Source organism: Papio anubis, chromosome 2 (genome assembly GCF_008728515.1).
Source record: "Papio anubis isolate 15944 chromosome 2, Panubis1.0, whole genome shotgun sequence".
Lineage (NCBI taxonomy): Eukaryota > Metazoa > Chordata > Mammalia > Primates > Cercopithecidae > Papio > Papio anubis.
In genome coordinates this window covers 161,840,182-161,860,665 of record NC_044977.1, presented here as the reverse complement: position 1 = coordinate 161,860,665, position 20,484 = coordinate 161,840,182, and the positions used below count along the sequence as shown (strand labels likewise).

The 20,484-nt window shown below is 39.9% G+C and overlaps 1 protein-coding gene and 1 long non-coding RNA gene across 13 annotated transcripts in view; both read left to right on the top strand.

Moving 5' to 3' along the window:
• The window catches only part of ANKRD28 (ankyrin repeat domain 28), a 190,118-nt gene extending 183,351 nt beyond the window's left edge, over positions 1 to 6,767 (top strand). For 5 of the 12 annotated variants that reach the window (XM_021934884.2, XM_021934887.2, XM_021934882.2 and 2 more), the window contains one exon: positions 3,441 to 6,767. In XM_021934884.2, the coding sequence (XP_021790576.1) occupies positions 3,441 to 3,727 (287 nt within the window). In that variant the 3' untranslated portion in view covers positions 3,728 to 6,767. The remainder of the gene's footprint in view (positions 1 to 3,440) is intronic. The other 7 variants (XM_021934885.2, XM_021934888.2, XM_021934889.2 and 4 more) reach the window with 3 other exon arrangements.
• Positions 6,768 to 13,116: 6,349 nt separating this feature from the next.
• On the top strand, positions 13,117 to 19,866 carry LOC103882366. The gene is made up of 2 exons (XR_644154.4): positions 13,117 to 15,668; positions 19,537 to 19,866. It is a non-coding gene; the product is annotated as an uncharacterized LOC103882366 (long non-coding RNA).
• The last annotated feature ends 618 nt before the right edge of the window (positions 19,867 to 20,484 follow it).

Here is a 20,484-nt window from a genome sequence, read left to right as displayed (position 1 = left end):
AGGCTGGTCTTGAACTCCTGGCCTCAAGCAATCCTCCCACCTCGGCCTCCCAGAGTGCTCCACCTGGCCCCATTCATAGTTCTTAAAATGACTTTACTAGGCCCTATATGATGTGTCCTCCACCTCGTCACCTTTCTGATACTGTTTCCTAGTCTTCTCCTTTCTCTACTTGATTCTGCAATGCCAGCCCCTCCACAGCAGGGTTATACATGCATTGTGATCTTCATTCTGACTGTTAACTCTGCCTGAACACTCTGTCCCCAAACATCCCATGACTAAATCCGTCACCTGTTTCAAATCTTAGCTCCAGTTTCATCTTCTCAATGAAGCATATTCTAACTACTCTGTACTACAACTTGCTAGATACTCCTACCACGGCATTCTCAGTCCTTGTTAACCTGCTTCACTCTTTCCTCTTTTTTTACATAAAGCTTTTAACATATTGTATATAATGTACTTTTTTATTATGTTGATTGTGTGTCTTCCCCACTAAAGTGAATGTAAGCTCCACAAGAACAGTGAAATCTTTATCAGTTGCATTCACTGATATATTCTTAGTGTTCTGAATAGTGCCTGAGCAAGTGGAGGCTCAGTGAATATTTGCTGCGTGAGTGATTATGCCAAGCACCGTACTAACTTCTGAGGATACAGTGTAAAATAAGACATAGTCTACTCCCTTGGAGATAAGAGTGTAAACAGGCTATTAATGATGCACTTAAAATAGTTTAATTGGAATAAGCATAGAATGCTATGAGAGTACTTAAGAGGGTCTTCAAATCCTTTCTTGCAGGATCAGAGAAGGCATCCCAAAAAATGTGCCTGCTAAGCCAAAATCCAAAGGATAAGGAGAAAGTGGGGAAGGAACTTTCTAAGCAAAGAGAGTGGCATGTTAAGAGATATAACTGGCCGGGCACAGTGGCCCACGCCTGTGATCCCAGCACTTTGGGAGGCCAAGGCGGGTGGATCAGCTGAGGTCAGGAGTTTGAGACCAGCCCCGCCAACATGGCGAAACCCCGTCTCTACTAAAACTACAAAAATTAACCAGGTGTGGTGGCACGTACCTGTAATCCCAGCTACTTGGGAGGCTGAGGCAGGAGAATCGCTTGAACCCAGGAGGCAGAGGTTGCAGTGTGCCGAGATCACGCCACTGTACTCTAGCCTGGGTGACAGAGCGAGACTTCGTTTCAAAAAATAACTCCCATGCAGAGGAGAGGATCCTATTTTTAGTCATATTCTGACTAGAAAACACACATGAAACATGCTTCTTTCCCCACCCCCACTATCATCCAAGGCATCCTGGCCTATGTAGTGGGTTGTTCTGCCTGCCAGCAGCAGGAACAATAGCAGCAGGCACCTTTAGAAGAACCCTTGAAGGAAACGTGGGCAGTGAAGCACTCCCCTAGCTACTTTGGACAAATAAAATTTAATTAAAAGTACAGACAGCCTTCAGCCATTGCTGCCAAACTTGGAAGGACATCAGTTGTTCTCTTTGACCCTTGACAAAATGGGAACTTTACAAAGGGGGAAAAAAATTACTTTTTGTGACTGGGCACAGTGGCTTACTACTGTGATCACAGCATTTTGGGAGGCAGAGGCAGGAAGATCGGTTAAAGCCAGCAGTTTGAGACCAGCCTGGGCAACAAAGCGAGACCCTGTATCTACAAAAAAATTTTAAAAATTAGCCAGGCATGGCATGTGCCTATAGTCCCAGCTACTCAGGAGGCTGAAGTGGGAGGATCACTTGAGCCCAGAGGTTGAGGGTGCAGTGAGCATGATCATCACACTGCACTCCAGCCTGGGTGACAGAACAAGACCCTGTCTCAAAAAAAAAAAAAAAAAAAAAAATCCTTTCTTTATCAAGGCTAATATAGCATAGATGAAAATATGTGGGAGACTGGAAGCAACCAGATGCCCAATAGTTGAAATGTGTAACTAAACCATAGTATAATCGCACAATGAAATACTGTATAACAATGAAAATGAACCAACTACAGTTACATATAATATTGATAAATCTCACATAATGCTACACAAAAAAGCCAGATATGAAATAATACATACTATATGATTCCATTTATATTAAGTTTTTTAAAAACTCAAAACTAAACTGTAGGCTGGGTAAGGTGGCTCACATCTGTAATCCCAGCATTTGGGAGGCTGAGACAGGCAGATCACTTGAGGTCAGGAGTTTGAGACCAGCCTGGCCGACATAGTGAAACCCCATCTCTACTAAAAATATAAAAAATTAGCTGGGTGTGGTGGCACACACCTGTAATCCCAGCTACTCTGGAGGCTGAGGCAGGTGAATCCCTTGAACCTGGGAGGTAGAGGTTGCAGTGAGCCAAGTTTGTACCACTGCACTCCAGCCTGGGTGACCGAGTAAGACTCTGTCTCCAAAAAAAAAAAAAAAAAAAAAAAAAACTATAGTGTTTATGACTCCAAGTTGAAAGCAAGGAAATTACTACCCCATAAGCCAGGATAGTAGTTACCATTGTGGAAGAAGAAAGGTACAATGATTGGGTAGAGGATATATGGAGGCTTCTGGTGTGCTGGTAGTGTTCTCTTTCTTAACCTGTGTGGTGGTTATACAAATGTATGTTTTGTGATAAACTATTAAAGTTCCATGTGGTATAATTGAAGCCTGGCATCACACTATTCTCACTTTTCTCCCACTCCATCCTCAAGACTGAGTCTTGTACCAACTGAGGTACCAAATGTTCCCTCCTTGGTTTGCTGTGTTGACACTTTGTGGTAACTTATGACTAAGGTCAGTTGTCTTCTGCTTAAAAAAGAATATTTACAAAGGAAATATTTGTTTTGATTTAGTAGTTTTTAAAGTTCATCTGTTTAGTTTGTCTACTGTTTTTCTTCAAGAGACTATGACCCCAAGAGAAAAGTTAAATTGACAACCAAGTGTCATTCGTTCAACACCTGTCTTCTGAGCACCTGCCCTGTGGTGGATCCATGAAGTTATATACATTTAGATTTCTTAGCGTCAAAAAGCTTCCTTATATAACTACAAATTAAATTTTTTTATTTTTTCTTATCTTGACACTGATAAAACTACAAATTAACATTAAATCTCTGCTTACCATCCTGAAAGAAGATTCACTGATCTGTGGTGGTTTTCTTATTCTAGCCCAGTTTCTTCTGTGAATTCAGATGGATACGGATAAGTTGTGAGATCTTGGGGAAGTCGTTCTTCTCAGGGCCTGTTTCCTCTTCTGTTGTCTAGTCTAACGTCTCCTTCCACCCTAGGTTTCTATGGCTATTCTTTTTCTACTTAATAGAAACTTGTAAATCATGCTGGTTACAGCGATTTATTATAAGCTACGTAATGTAAAATATGTCTAAAGTTGAAGTACTTTAGGCTTATTTCCTTATCTTTGCTGAAATATGTCTCAGGATGCTTAATTTTTAAATTTTATCTTTAATTCTAGGCTATACCCCAGCTTTGGCCTGTGCTCCCAATAAGGATGTGGCTGATTGCCTGGCTCTCATTTTGGCCACCATGATGCCTGTCTCATCAAGTAGTCCTTTATCATCCTTGACATTCAATGCCATTAACCGTTATACCAACACCTCAAAAACAGTCAGCTTTGAAGCTTTGCCCATCATGAGGAATGAACCTAGCTCTTATTGCAGTTTCAATAACATTGGCGGGGAACAGGAGTACTTATACACTGACGTGGATGAGCTCAACGACTCCGATTCTGAGACCTACTGAGAGGCTGAGGAGGAGGGAGTTCTCACAGTAAAGCTTCAAACTGTGCTTTTTCAGGAAAAAGGCACTTTGATATTCACGTAGAAATTCAACCTAAGAGGAAAGATCGCACAGTGAGCCAATGTTAAGAGATGTGATGACATTAGGAGGAAGAGTTTTAAAGGCAAGTTTTACAAAAGGAACTTCTAGAATCTTGAAATAGACTTGACTGAGGAAAACACGTTGATGTCAGAGTTCTCTGTGGAATTGTTTAATTTGGTTTTGCAGTGCCAGGAATAATTGGGGACACTGTGCACTCTAACCTGCTTACACAAGCAACACTATTGTAACAGAAGAAATAAAGACACTAAATTTAAATTTTATCAATAAAATTACAACTAAATTTAAAGGCAATAAAAGTTTGGTACAGTAGGCATTATGTGCACAGCAAATTGCAAAAGGACCAAATAACTGAAAGGTTTTTTTAATAAAATGCCATTTTGTGGAAACTGGAGTAGATGAAATGAAACATTACCTAAACCAAACTGCAATATTTCTGGAAATGAAGCTGAGATTTGGTTTTAAATGTTGAGTTTTTTTTTTTTTTTTTTTTTTTTAAGAAAATATCTGAAAGCCTTCCAATGCTGTATTAAACCATGAGAGAAAGCAGATGTATTTTTACATTTTTTTCTTTTACATAAATATTTCAAATTTCCAATTTTTATACTATTAGAATTAAAAACCAGCTGACTGGGTGCAATACGGGTGAAAATACTTGTGACATAGACATTGAGAATGGATTGGGGTCAGGCTGTTGCCCTGTTTTGAATGGTTTGGGTTTAAAATAGTACTATTTTTGTTTAAAAATGTAAAGAATTTCCTAAAAAAAAAATTCATGAAATCGAAAAGTAGATTATTTCACCCTATTGCAGCTAAGTGGTTCTGGGGCATGGAGTCTTCAACCTCTCTACTTTGAATGGCACACCTTAGTCGCTTAGGTTACTTTTGTGTCCCCACCTTGGGTTGGGGGATTTTTTATGTTTATTCTGATCTATGAGTTTTGAAAAAGTGAATAATCAAAAGGAAAATACTTCCTTGTTGTTCATAAATTAAACATCACTAAGTCTCTTGGAAGGCATTTCTGTATTGGGCAAGATTTAAAATACTAAAGCCTTAGGTCCTATTCATATTTAAAGTAGCATGTTTGTAACCTGTTACTATTTGGAGAGAGAAGCAGTTGCCTGCCAAATTGAAGACTACTTTCAAATAGCAAAAGAGAGAGAGAAGGCTGATATTTCAGCTTTAAATAAATATTTGTGTGGTTCTGCTTTTACTGTAACTGTCACTTTCCCAGTGAAAATGATTTCATAAACATTGAGGGTCTTACAGGTATGGGTAAAGTTCTATAAATTGCAACAAAATGATACCCAATTTCATTTTATCCTTTTTGTATTGTGAAACTGGAAACTTTATGACATTGTAAATTATCAGCTGGTTTTTCTGAATATAAAGTGTGAAAACACAGAACAGTATTTTGATCTATTTGATAATTTTGTGGGTTTTTTGAAGAATTAATGAGCATGTACATAGAAATAGTGACTGCTTGAATACTGTATTTACTTGCACTCTTTCAGTACATCAAGATTCCTGTATATTTTAGAGTATAATAAAACACAGATGTGAGTTGTATTTAATGAATAATGTATTTGTATCTGTGCATATTATCTACAAATCTATAAAGTTTCTAGGGCATTGACTACTAGATTTTAAGCATTTTTTCTAAAATATTTACAGAAATTATAAGTCTAATCCCCCATCTTTTCTTATAATATAAAGAAGTCATAATGAACCCTTCCTAATTATTAGTAGTAGGAAGGTGAATATGCATTTTAATGGCAGTGGACTACATTTTCTATTGTACCTTTTGAAAAAAAAAAAAAAGAAAATTCAAGCAGATTCTAAAAGTATACATATGTGTGCTTTCTCTTTCCTTTTAGGAATTCTCTTCTGAATTCCCTGAGGGAATTTTCTAGAATCTCAGAATTGAAAGAGACCTGAGGTTCATCCACTCTCTAACCTCTTAACAAATGCAGGAGTCCCTTCTACAAGGGTGATCTTTCCACCTTGAACACTTCCAAGTGACTCTACCTCACCAAGCAGTCCATTCAGTTGTTGAGCAGCTCTAACTGTTAGAAAGGTCTTCCTTAGATGGAGTTGAAGCCTCCCTCCCGGTAACTTCTGTCTTTGGGCCCGGGTCTGTCCTCCAAGAGAACCCTGAGAATGTTGGAAGGATGAATCTCGCACATTCTGCCATGTCTTCTCTTTTACAGGCTGTTTGACTTCTCTGCTGAAGTGATTTCCAGAAGGACTCATTTGACACACTATTAGATTTACCACATCTAATAAAATCCAAGGTGTGGCTATAAAGTGACAAGCTGTTTTTAATTTATCACATATACCAGAACTTCTATCGTGCATCACTTATATGTAAATGATGCTGTTACCAAAAACATTAAGGTAGTTCTTGTGAATGCCACCCCACTAAGAAAACTATTTCATTACTTTTGTAATCCATCTGTGAGAGTCTGCCCCCCAGCTTAACCACTTCCTTTGGTCTGCACCCAATGAAGGGAAACCCCAAAGTACTGTCTCAAATGGTATTTGAACTACACCAGTATTGTTGGAATAAGTACATGAACTACTTGAATGAATGAACACAGTGCCGTAGAAATTTCCTTTATGGTTACACCTTGTATATCTAAAGCATTCAGGCCCTGTTCTGTAGTGTTTCTTATCCTCACACAGAGTAGAAAAGCCTGTTTGCTTTCTTTAACTTATGCATAAAAGATGACACCTGAAATATCTGATGTGTATTATAATACCAGCTTCTGCTCTAGAACTACTTTGGGTGAAATGGTGGTAATAGCAAATGACCTCCCTTAACAAGACACTCATCTCAAACAGTGCCATTTAGTTCAGGAGATCTCGAAGTGTAGCTGTAAATTTTGGGGTTAATTTGGCTTATATTGGACCTTTTAAAAGAAATAAAGTTTTTTAATGCAATAAATCAAGTGTCTGTCTCTTTTACATGCAAACTTCTTTTCCCTTAAACTGTCTAGCATTGAATTGACAAGTTTTTTTTCCTTTTTTAATAAAAAAAAAAAAATGACTTTTTAGCAAAGCTGATTTAGACTTTACATGAACCTATCTATATGGGATTTTCAAATATATTTATTCAACAAATATTGCTTGCCTGCTGTATACTTGGCAGTAGGAATGGGCAGAAAACCAAGGAATTTTGATCTTGTCCTTTAGGAGCTTACAATTAATTTCATTGTGGAAAGGTATAAGTAGAAAGTAATAGAAGTGTAATTGAGGTAGAGATGAATTGATAAAAGGTACAGATTAAGATCACATTGGGAGGGAAGATCAGAACAGGCATCATGGAAGACTAGGTCCGGACATTGAGAATCAGATTTGAACAGATGGAGAAGGGGGCAAATGATACCCTGTGTGAAAAGAACAAAATCAGCAGTTCTTTAAATAGTTGGTGGAGTTGGCGGAGGGGCGCTTTGGGACAGAGTAGATATTGGCACTTAGCAATCCTGAGCATAGAAAGATGATGAAAATATACAAAAGAGCTAATTGGAAACATGTACAAGGTTAGATAATAGAAGTGAGAACAAATGGATATAAATAGGTGATGAGAGGAACAGGTGAAGAGGGCTTTAATAACCTTTCTTAAAATGGTCTTTATGCAGGTAATAATAGAAAATGCCTATGCAGCATTTATCATGTACCGGGCAAGGTTGTAAGTACTTGAAATAAATTATCTCTTAATCCACACAACTGTTCCATGTGGTAGGTACTATTTATAGCACCATTTAACAGATGAGGAAAGAGAGGGAGATGAAGTAGTGTTGGCCCAAGGTCACCTGGCTGGTAATTTGTGAAGCCTAGATTCAAATCCAGGCAGTCATGTCTATAGTCAGTGCTCTTAACCCCCTAATGACTGCTGACATGCAATCTGGTCTTTGTTGAAATTGTTGATTTTGAAGTTGAGACACACACTGAACACTTAATTATTTAAGTTCTCAGTTTTATTCTCCTAGATTGCTATTTTTAGAAGAAACACGTAAATCTGACTGCAACAGGTGTTTATTGAACACCTGCTATGTGCCAGGAACTGTGCTAGGCTCTTGGCATACAGCAGTAAAGGGGGAGGTAACATAGTTTGACCTCAGGAGTGGATCCTAAAAGAATGATGTCTACTTAATGTTTCAGATGCTGTTGCCACCTAACCACCCCAAATCTCAGTTGCTTAAAATAATCATTCTTATTCATGCCTCTGCAGATTGGCTGACATCAGCTTGTGTGGGTGACTGCTTCAAGCTGGGTCTCTGGCTGGGCTTTACTATCTGCTATGAGTTGTGTTTCCACCTGCTCCATCTATGTTCATCCTTGGGCCTGGGCTAAAATACAAAAGTTATACAGAAGTTTCCACACTGATGGTAGAAGCATAAGAAGGCAAACCCAACCACACAAGTATGGTTTGTGCCTTCTGCATGCATCACATCTGCCAACACTCCACTGGCCATAACAAGTCATGTGGCCAACCCCTACCTCAGTGGGATGGGGCAGTATTCTCTGCCATTTTGGGGAGGATAGTTTGGGTTCCATTTCCACAGTCAGGCCAAAATGATGTCAACCGATTTGTTGCTGTTTTCAACTTTTCCATGGGTATGCTTGGTAGCCTTTCCTTTATTCCTGTTCCTTCCCTTTTTGTGGTACCCTTAGAGTGTGAGTAGTCCAGATATAAAACTGGGCAGCAAACATGTATTTTGAGTTGGAAAGTTCTTGCTTGGCAGTGCCGCTGATTGGTTGGTTGTTGGATCTGCTCTTTTCCAAAGGTAGAAAACCGACCTCTTCACTACCTCAGTCTCCAGAAGAATGTAGCACCGGACCCCTCTCTGGTGTGTTGCTGTGTTCATCCCTTTCAAAGCACAACCTAATCTGAAACAAGATAGGAAAGTTTGGCTAGTGACTACTTTTAAGACAAAAAATGCTGATATCTAGTTCTCTCATTCTAGATCAGTTCATCTCTCCATCTCCAGCACTTAAAAAATGTCTCCATCTCTCTGCTTCATTCCTCTTTTTGTGTTACTTCTCATTTCCTTGTGGTTGTCTCATTCCCCTTTCCCCTATGACTCTTACCTGTCTACTATCTTAATTAGAATTGAAATACAGGTTGAAATATTTCTGTAATTTGAAACTAATTTTTTAAAACATTTTAGGATCAAGGGAACATGTGCAGGTTTGTTATATAAGTAAACTGCATGCCGCAGGGGGTTAGTGTACAGATTATTTCATCACCCAGGTAATAGGTAGTTTTTTGAACATCTTACTCTTGCCACCTTTCACCCTCAAGTAGGCCCTAGTGTCTGTTCCCCTCCTTGTGTCCATGTGTTTTCATTGAAAAAAAATAGTAATTTAATCTTATATTTCTATCTCTTTACCCTTCTTTAAGGAAAATTAAATTTTCATCTTTTTTTTTAATCCCTTCATGGAAGCCAACATAAATTTTCATCTTTAAAGCCTAAATGGTCGAAAAGCTTTTGCTAAATGATGTCAGTGAAAATGGCAAGAGTAATGAGCTCCGAAAATTAGCTTCTTCATAAGAGCCGTGATAAAACTGGCAAAATTTCTCAGAATCGACTGTTACAGAAGTCTGAAAATTAAAGGCTGTCAGCAACCTCAAGAGCATTTAATTCAAGAAAAACTACTAAATCTACCTAAGGACAACAGCCTTGGTCATGTTTTAACTTGGATTCGTCGCCTTTTTCACTGTCCAGCTGTAGAAGCCCTGAAAACTAACAGCCCACATTCCTGTTGCAGCCTAGCAGCCACCAGAAGGAACAAAACAAAGCTAGAGCTCTTTCAAAACCTCATTCTCAATTATTTGACCAATGCACTTAACAACAGAGTATCAAATATGTGAGGCAAAAACCGGTAGAACTGCAATGAGAAATAGATGAATCCACTCTCATAGTTGGAGACTTCAACACCCCCTCTATCACTAATGGACAGAACTAGCAGGCAGAAAATCAACAAGGACATCGTTGTACTTAACACCATCAACCAGCTGGATCTAGTGAACATTGAGACCAGCCTGGCCAACATGGCAAAACCCCCTCTCTACTAAAAATACAAAACTTAGCCAGGTGTGGTGGCGGGCGCCTGTAATCCCAGCTACTTGGGAGGCTGAAGCAGGAGAATCACTTGAACCTGGGAGGCGGAGGTTTCAGTGAACTGAGATCGCACCATTGCACTCCAGCCTGGGCAACAAGAGTGATACTCTGTCTCAAAAAAAAAAGTTCTAAAATCAATCATGTATGTGTTCACTTTAGGAAACTAGAGAAAGAAAAGCAAATCCAAAGCAACAGAAGACAAGAATTAAGAGTAGAAATCAATGATATTGAAGAAATATTTCAGTAGAGAAACTCAACAAAACCAAAAGTTGTTTTTGTTTGTTTGTTTGTTTTTTTTAAGATTAATAACATCAGTAAAACTCTAGCCAAGCTAAGGGGGAAAAGAAAAGGATACAACTAATATCAGAAATGAGAAGCGACTTCAATACAGAGCCCATAGACGTTTAAAGGATAATAAAGGAATATCATGAAAAACTTCATGCCAATAAATTTGATAACCTAGATGGACCTTAAAAGACAATTTGCCAAAACGTACACAAGAAGAAATAGGCCTATATCTGAATGGACCTATATCTATTAGAGAAACTGAATCAATAATAACCTTCCAAAACAGAAAGCACCAGACCCAGATGGATTCACTGGTGAATTCTTCTGAACACGCAGGGTGAAATTATACCAATTCTCTACAGTGTTTTCCAGAGATAGAAGCAGAAAGAATATATCCTAACTCAGTCAAGGAGGCCAGCATTACTTCAATTTCAAAACCAAAGATTATAAAAAGACTGTAGGCCAGGCGCAGTGGCTCACGCCTGTTATTGCAGCACTTTGGGAAGCCAAGGCAGGCGGATCACCTGAGGTCAGGAGTTCGAGACCGGCCATGACCAACATGGAGAAACCCTGTTTTTACTACTAATAAAAATTAGCTGGGCATGGCGGTGCATGCCTGTAATCCAGCTACTTGGGAGGCTGAGGCATGAGAATCACTTGAACCTGGGAGGTGGAGGTTTCAGTGAGCCAAGATCACGCCATTGCACTCCAGCGTGGACAACAAGAGTGAAACTCCGTCTCAAAAAAAAAAACAAAAAACAAAAAACTGTAAGCCAATATTTCTCATGAGCATAGATGCAGTAATTCTCAGCAAATCAAAATACTAACAAGATACAACACAATCATGAAAATAATTCTCAGTAAACTAGGAAAACATGGGAACTTCCTCAACTGGATAAAGAGCATCTATAAAAAAAAAAAAAGCTCCAACCTGGGCAATATGATGAAACCCTGTCTCTACAAAAAATACAAAAATTAGCCAGGCATGGTGGCACACAACTGTAGTTCCAGCTGCTCAGGTGGGTGAGGTGGAAGGATTGCTTGAGCACAGGCAGTCAAGCTACAATGAGCCATGATCATGCCACTGCACTCTAAGGAGCAAAACATGGATGGCCCCCTTCACCACTGCTTTTCAGCATCATACTGGAAGTTTTAGCTAATGCAGTAAGACAAGAAAAGGAAATAAAAAGTATGCAGGTTAGAAGGGAAGAAGTAAAACGTTTTCACAAATGACACGACCATTTATGTAGAAAATCAGAATGAATTTTAAAAGCTGGAACTAATAAGTAATTATACCAGTATTGCAAGATACAAGGTTCATATACAAAAATCAATTACTTTCTCATATGCCAGCAGTGAACAGAGAATGACATTTAAAACACAATACTGTTTATATTTGTACCCAACATACGAACTACATAGGTATAAAACTTGTAAAAATGTATAAGGTCTATAGGAAGAAAACTCCAAAACTCTATTGGAAGAAATCAAAGAAAAAATAAATGCAGAGATAGTCCATTCATGAATAAAAAGACTCTATTATTAAGATGTCAGTTCTTGCCAACTTTATAGATTCAGTGCAATCTCAGTTAAAATCCCAGCAAGTTATTCTGTAGGTATCAACAAACTGATTTTAAAGTTTAAATGGAGAGGCAAAAGCCAAGAATAGCCAACATGATATTGAAGGAGACAAATAAAATCGGAGGACTTAACACTACACAATGTACACTACCCATACTATAAAACTACAGTAATCAAGACAGTGTGGTATTGGTCAAAGAATGGACAGATCAGTGGAACAGATAGAGAACCCAGAAATAGATCCACGTGAATATAGTTAACTGATCTTTGACAAAGGAGCAAAGGCAATGTGACGGAGTGAAGACAGTATTTTCAACAAATGGTGCTGGAACAAGACAACTACAAGCAAAAAGTGAAACTAGACACAGATCTTACATCCTTCCCAAGAATTAACAAAATGGATCACAGACCTAAATGTAAAATGCAAAACTATAAAACTCTTAGGAGAAAATCTACCTGACCTTGGGTTTGGCAATGACTTTTTAGATATAACACCAAAGGCACCACCCATGGAAAAAAAAAATGATAAGCTAGACTTCATTACAATTTTTAAATTTCTGCTCTGTGAGACACTGTCACAGAATGAAAAGGCAAGCCATAGACTGGGAGGAAAAAATTGTAAAAGACGGATAAAGAAATATTATCCAAAATATACAAAGAACCCTTAAAACTCACAAATAAGAACACAACCAACTTTTAAAATTGGACCAAAAACCTTAACAGGCATCTCACCAAAGAAGATACAGATGGCAAACAAGCATATGAAAAAATGTTCCACATATCTCATCAGGGAAACAAAATGAGATACCACAACACACTAATTAGAATGGTGGAAATTCAGAACACTGACAACACAAATGCTAGTGTGAATGTGGAGGAGCTCTTCTTTTTCTTTTTCTTTCTTTTTTTTTTTTTTTTATTTGAGACAGAGTCTGGCTCTGTTGCCCAGTCTGAAGTGCAGTGGCATGATCTCATCCCACTGCAGTCTCCACCTCCCGGGTTTAAGCAATTCTCCCGCCTCAGCCTCCTGAGTAGCTGGGATTACAGGTGTGTGCCACCACGCCTGGCTAATTTTTGTATTTTTAGTAGAGACAGGGTTTCACTGTGTTGGCCAGGCTGGTCTCAAGTTCCTGACCTCAAGTGATCTGTCCCCCTCAGCCTTCCAAAGTGCTGGGATTACAGACGTGACCCACCATGCCCACTTGGAGGAACTCATTCATTACTGGTGGGAATGCAAAATGGCTCAGCCACTTTGGAAAACATTTTGGTAGTTTCTTACAAAACTAAACACACTTAAACCATATGATCCAGCAATCCTACTCCTGGGAATTTAATACGGCATGCTGGAAAAGGCAAAACTATGGGGACAGTGAAAAGATCAGTGGTTGCCAGGGGATATGAGGGAGGAAAGGAATAGGCAAAGAACAGAGGATTTTTAGAAGAGCAAAGTTACTCTGTATGATACTTTAAACAAAACCACCTGTAAACGTACCACTAAGAGATCGTAAACACAGAAGTTGGTTTTATATTTTCCAAATCTATAACTATGAATATGTCATTTTTAAATGGAGTCATATGTCCAGTTTGTAACTTTTTTACTTGCTGTAAATTTCTATGTCAACACATTGTATATAAATATAAACACAATAAATATGATCCTTGGTGGCTGCTTAGTGTTCAATTGTAAGATATTGAATATGCAGGCTATTATGTTTTAATATGGATTCAAATGAAATGAAAAGCAGAGGGTTCCGAAACAAGGCTAGACCTACGTCTGGAGTCGAATCCGACGTGGAAAAGGTCAGTTTTCCTGAGTTGTAATTCCCTTCATGAGTAGCAATGGATGCAGACAAAACCACATGAACAGCAGCTAAGGTAAAGCACCTTTCCGTATGGCTGGGATAGTATTGCCATGAGTGGGAGGCAAGAAGGAGGGAGTACATGGGCTCTTGGAGCCAGTTGGTCCCAGCAGGAATTCTGGCTCTGCCACTTCCTGGCTGGGGGACCCTGGGCAAATCTCCTAATTTCTCCCCACCACAGTTTTCTTGTCTGTGAAATGAGGACAATAGTACCTCCCTCATGGGGTTGTGGTGGGAATTAAATGAAGAAATATATGGGAAGTGCCTGACACCTAAGCGTCCAGTAAGTGTTAGCTTTTCTTATTCTTGCTTATATTTTCCACTGGGTTTATGGGAAGAATTAAATGAAATAATAAACAGTCTAGAATCTGAACACTGTCATTTTTTGGCTGTGTGACCTTTGGGCAAATAATTTAACCTCCCTGAGCCTCAGATGTCCTATCCATGAAATGATAGGACAGTCATCAGTAGGATGACCTATCATAGGATAATAGGAAAGTCATCCTACTGATCTCACAGGACTGTTGGAGAGTGAAGGGAAGACTGCATATGAAGGACCTGGCACACTGCCTAGTATGTGGGACACACTCCTGAAAGGCATCTTAGAAAAGAGGGATTTGCTGCTGTGACATTGGGTTCCCTAATCTACATGGTCATCTTAGAGTGAATAGAAGTAAAGTCGTTAATGATAAGGAAATGAATAAAAAATTGAAATATCAACTCTGTTAGTCTGGGTCCTCCAAAAAGCAGATGTCAAGACAGTTTTAAACATGCAAGAATTTTACTGGAGAAAGTGCCTGTGTAAAAGGAAATAGAGATGATGGAGCCAGGGTTGGCTGGGAAGCTGTCAAACCACAATGCAAGTCTAACCCCAGTGAAGGAGATCAAGATCAAAGGTTGACTGGGAACATCCTACCTGCCAGGTGTGTCTAATGAACATTTGGCAAAGCACTTGGGAGTCTTTGAACCAAAGTGAGCCACTGACCTAGAGTGCCCCCCTTCCCAGGCATGGGTCTGCCTTGTTATCCCCCCAACCACTCAGTCATGGATAAGAAGTCATGTGTGAAAGCATGACCTTCATTACAAGCACAGCAATGGATTTCAAATGACACCAGAAACCCTAGGTCATTATGCTTCCTAGAGTAGAAGGTGTGTGAGATACACCAATTTTGAGTTAGGATTCTTGGGCCCATGGAACCCTGGAGATGCTCAACCTTTGTAAACTTGATTCAAGCATTTACTGAGAATGTACTAGGTCCTGGGAGCCTTACTCAGCACCAGCCCCAGCCCTAATGGAGTTTACAACCTGATGGGGAACTGGACATGGGGACAGATACATATAGGCCCCTGTGTTCAGTGGGAGGCAGCAGGGCTGTGTGGTCAAATTTGTGGACTTTTGAGGCAGACAGGACAACCTGTGTGATTTTTGGCAAGTTATATAACCTCTTGAGTTTTCATCAACTCTGTCAAATGTGGATGGGAAGACTCCATGATTCTGGTATAAATTAAATGAGTTGATTCCCAAAAGTATTCTGCAGAAAGAGAGTAACATAGGAAGTACTCAGTAAGCTATTCTAGAGGAATGCGTTGAATACAGATTGGAGAGCAGTTCATTTTCCCAGAAGAGTCAGAGCAAACTAAAGGGATAAGGTAGCATTGAAGGTGTGCCTTTCCTGGGAGGACTGAGCTCAGTTCCTCAAAGTATCAAGCAGCCTTGCTATTGGGCAGGGCAGCTTCCTCTCTGTATTGTTAGGGGATCTTGGATTAAAGGGGTTTGACTCACTCTGAATATCTGGTTTAAAAAATAAATCAGTCTGAAGTTTGGGCAAGATAAAAGTGGGCTACATGTACAAAGGCTATACCCAAGTGCCTGGCAAGATTGCCTTGGTACTAATTTCCATGGCACCCAAACATTCCATTGTTCCTGTGGTGCAGTATGGCATCACTCAATTAACAGGTGCTGGAAAGTGATATCCTCTCACTAACCAGGTAATAGCCCTCAGGGGGCTGAAACACATGTTCCATGCAGAAGAGGGCTTTGTTAGCTGTGCCATCTGTAACGTGTTCATAGGACGCTGTGGACAGGAGCACCAGTGTAACTTGTATTCTCTCTCTGAAATTCCCTCCATTTTCTTTTTCTTTTTTTTTTTTTTTTTTTTTTTTTTAGATGGAGTCTCACTCTGTCACCTCAGGCTGGAGTGCAGTGGCACAATCTTGGCTCAATGCAATCTCCACCTCCCCGGTTCAAGCGATTGTCCTGCCTCAGCCTCTTGAGGAGCTGGGATTACAGGTGCGCACCACCACGCCCAGCTAACTTTTGTATTTTTAGTGGAAACAGGTTTTCGTCATGTTGGCCAGGCTGGTCTCCAACTCATGACCTCAGGTGATCCGCCCATCTCAGCCTCCCAAAGTGCTGGGATTACAGGCATGAGCTACCACGCCTGGCCCCCTCCAACTGTTTTGTCAACCTGTTGATCTTGGGTTTCTGGTACTCTTTGTGTGTGTGTGTGTTGCTTGAAGACTTTTATATTGTTTGCAAGATTCATGCCTAGAGAAACTGACAAAGATTCCTGTGGAAGGTGCCCTTGAACAGTCCATTACTCACCCATAGGCGCAATCTTCTGAACCCACAGCAAAAAAGCAGCTGGGACCATCCCCAACCAAGAAGGGTACTTACCTGGAACATGGAAAGGCTACTTACTTGCATAGTGTTTGTAATGTGCCTTATCGTTGCTGTAATAATTACATGACGTTATGACAATAAATAACCTAATTAGCTCATTAATTTCCCATGCGCAAACTGCCTATGTTCAAAACCTAGCTCACATACAGTTCTGGGGGGATTGGGCCGCTTGATCAGCTTCTCTGTGTCTCAGTTTCATCATCTGTAAAATAGGGTTAATAAAGATATCTATCTTACAGAGTTATTGGAAAGATTAAAGGAGCTACTATGCCTGCTAAGCACTCAATAAATAAAAACTGACATCAGTACAGCAGCCTACTTTGAGGTAGATTTTAAATAGTCACAAATTCTTTTACACTCCTCCCACTGATGAGTGGGCTCTGTGTTTCCTCTCCTTGAATCTAGGAGGGTTCTGTAGCAACTTTACTGATAGAATATGGCAGAAGTGCCACTGTGCCTGTTTCTGGCCACAGCTTTAAGAAATTGGCAGCTTCCTCTTCCTGTCTTTTATAATACCCTCTCTGGGAAACCTGAGATGGCTCGTTAGAAGTCTGACTATCCTCAGACCAGTATGCTGAAAGACCACATGGAGAGGCCCAGAGGAGCCTTCCAGCTGCCCTGTCAATGTGCCAGGGATCTGAGTGGAGAAACTACCCTGGAAGTGGGTTCTCCATCCCCTACCCCTCCAGCCAGAAAGAGGTGGGCTGCATAATTGAGTCCTTCCCAAATTCATGAGCAAAATAAAATGGATGTTCAAGCCATTAAGTTTCATAGTTGAAACTTAAACTAAGTGGAACTTAGTGAAACTTAAGCTAGAGGAACTTAATGAAATGAAGTGAGACTTATGTACTTAGCAATAGATAATCACAACACTGACTAAGAAAATCTAAACACATTAAACAAATGAATGAGTTGGGAGGGAGTGGATAGCCTCCAACCTGGAGGGAGAGAATTCATATTACAAATTGAGTCTTTGTTTTTGTCTTATAAAATATTCTATGTTGGATATACAAATGCACTAGGAATAAATGCTCAGTGCTGCAAAGTAAAACCAGCACTCAGGCAAAAGTTTTCTCAGCAAGGCAATTTACTTCTGCAGAAGGGTGCCACTCAAGTCAATCAAGATTGCAAGAGCACAAAGAACAAAGGACACCAGCGGTTTCTATATCCTTAATACAATCCCTACCTCTGTGTCCCTCCCCCATGGGCTGGGGTTGGACCAAACAATCTGAGCTGACCCGACTGACTACTTGCGAATATTTTTCTAAATATGGAAGAGAAGGGGATGTAAGGTACAGTGGTGAAGCGTGTGAGACATGCTGTTTTGGGGGAACAATGGGTGCAGGTAACCAAGGGAACAGATGTGAGGTATTGATTAGAACTGACAGGAAGGGGGTAGGCTGTTTTATAATAACTAGGGGCAAGGAGGAACAGGAAAGTTGAGATTTGAAAACAAAGGACAAGGAAGTTAGCAGGCTAAATCTTTAAAGAGAAACTCAGAGAAATTAATTGTATCTGACATCTATAATAATAACAAAGTAGGCTGGGTGCAGTGGCTCATGCCTGTAATCCCAGCACTTTGGGAGGCCAACGCGGGCAGATCACTTGAGGTCAGGAGTTTGAGACCAGCCTGGCCAACATAGTGAAACCTTGTCTCTACTAAAAATACAAAAATTAGCCAGGCATGGTAGCGAAGCCTGTAATCCCAGCTACATGGGAGGCTGAGGCAGGAGAATTGCTTGAAACCGGGAGGCAGAGGTTGCAGTGAGCCAAAATTGTGCCACTGCATTCCAGCCTGGGCGACAGAGTGAGACTCTGTCTCAAAAACAAAACAAAGTCAAAACAACAAAGAATTCTCTGTCCTACATGAATACAGTTTAGTTTCTTATTTACTATTAGAAAAAGCATAATTTAAAATTAGAAAATAATGAGAGTCTCCAAGGACATTTGAGCTGAAATTATAATGTAGCCTCCTTTTTTACAGAGAGGACCTTAGGCCTTGAGAGGCACAGGTACATGGCTGAGGTCACGCAACAATTTAAAAGCCCTGGTCTCTGGGCTCCCAAGCCAGCACATCAAAATCTGTGTTTATTTTTTCACTTCTTATTTTTTATGTAAATTTATAGGAATAAATCTGTTTTGTGACATATGTCCATTTTACTATTTAATATACACTGCACCAAGGAAAGATCTGAAACAATTTTCAGGGCCAGTGGAACACAAGGGCCACATTTTGTGGTATTGATTGCAAAACAAATTCTTCACCCTTTTCAGATTCATTTATAAATGCCAAAATACTGGCTTTTATTATAAGAATCTTTATATTCCATCAACCTAATAATTTTCCTTACATACGTCAAACTCCCAGCATGATTCAACCCCCAATATGCAGCAATTTAGATGAAAAGCACATTATAATTCAGAGGACACAGCCTTCTTTGTTCTTCTAATAGTTACTAAACAATTTGGATTGCAACCATTCTTTGAAGATGTGCATGTTTACTGAAAACAAAGCCTTTCTGTTGTGCATGAATGTAGGGGTTTTTCCTCCTGTGACTTTGACGTGTCTGACAGTCTTTTAAAAACTGATACAGGTCAGGCACAGTGGCTCACACCTGTAATCCCAACACTTTGGGAGGCCAAGGTAGGCAGATCACTGAGGTCGGGAGTTTGAAACCAGTGTGACCAACATGGAGAAACTCCATCTCTACTAAAAATACAAAATTAGCCAGGTGTGGTCGTGCATGCCTGTAATCCCAGTTACTCGGGAGGCTGAGGCAGGAGAATCGCTTGAACCTGGGAGGTGGAGGTTGTGGCGAGCCAAGATCATGCCATTTACTCCAGCTTGGGCAACAAGAGCAAAATTCCATCTTAAAAAAAAAAAAAAAATTAGCCAAGTGTGGTGGCAGATGCCTATAATCCCAGTTATTCAGGAGGCTGAGGCGGGAGAATCATTTGAACCTGAGAGGCAGAGGGTGAAGTGAGCCAAGATCGCCACAGAGCGAGATGTCATCTCAAAAACAAAAAAATGGATGCAGGACTATATTAGAAAATGTTAAGCTTAACATGAATAATTCCAAAAAAATTTTTTGGTTTTTGTCCCTTAAACTGCTGTTATAGATTTTTTAATTGTTATTTTTTCCCTTAAATTACTATTTATTACGTTCCCCTCAGTGAGTCCTCATGGCTTGGACACGAGGTGTGACTGGAGGAGGAGATGAAGCATCTGAAAACCTGTCATCAGTCAGAAGAATCATTTTAAATGACCACGTTATTCCCCTGCCTAATCCCCTGCAATGCTGCCTGCCCACATAAACCCTAACTCTGCCCCCAGCCTGCAGAGCCTGCAGAATCAGCCACTGCCCCCTCCCCTGACTTCATGCTGCTTCCCTCCCCTTCACTTGCCCCAGTGCCCAATGTTGCCTTACTGGCCTTTTACATTTTTAAACTTGTTAGTTCTTCAAATATTGTGGTAGCCATCTGGAAAAATAAAATGTGCACAAATATCCTTTAGCAATTTGTTTTGGGGGGTATGTGTGTATTTAAATCCTGTGTTTACATGAACACTAGGTGATAATAAGCTCTCTCTAAAGGTGACAGTCTTGGCTGGGCGCGACGGCTCATGCCTGTAATCCCAGCACTTTGGGAGGCTGAAGCAAGCGGATCACTTGAGATTCAGCCTGGCCAATATGGCGAAACCCTGTCTCTATTTTTAAAAAATCAATTTTAAAAAACAGTAACAGTCTTCTGCGACTTTGCATCCTCCACAGTTTCTAGCACTGTATTTTACACGGAACTAATGCTTAATTTTCACACATGACTTTTTGAGAGTTGCAAGACATCCATAGTTGGATCAACAATTTTTAAAGAATTAGAACACCCCCAAAGTTATACCTTATCTTACAAATCACATTATACATCATCATATCTTTAATTATGAAAGAATCACTTTAGACCCTTAGAGTTCTTCCAGATCACTGGTAGGAATTTCACCCATTACATTCCAGTACTTCGAGAAAATGTAAATGTAATTGCCTTTAGTCAAACAAAACACAAATAATATATTTGGATGATGAATGAGTCACCCAGAAAGGGTTGAAAATGAGCATGATGCAGAGAGAA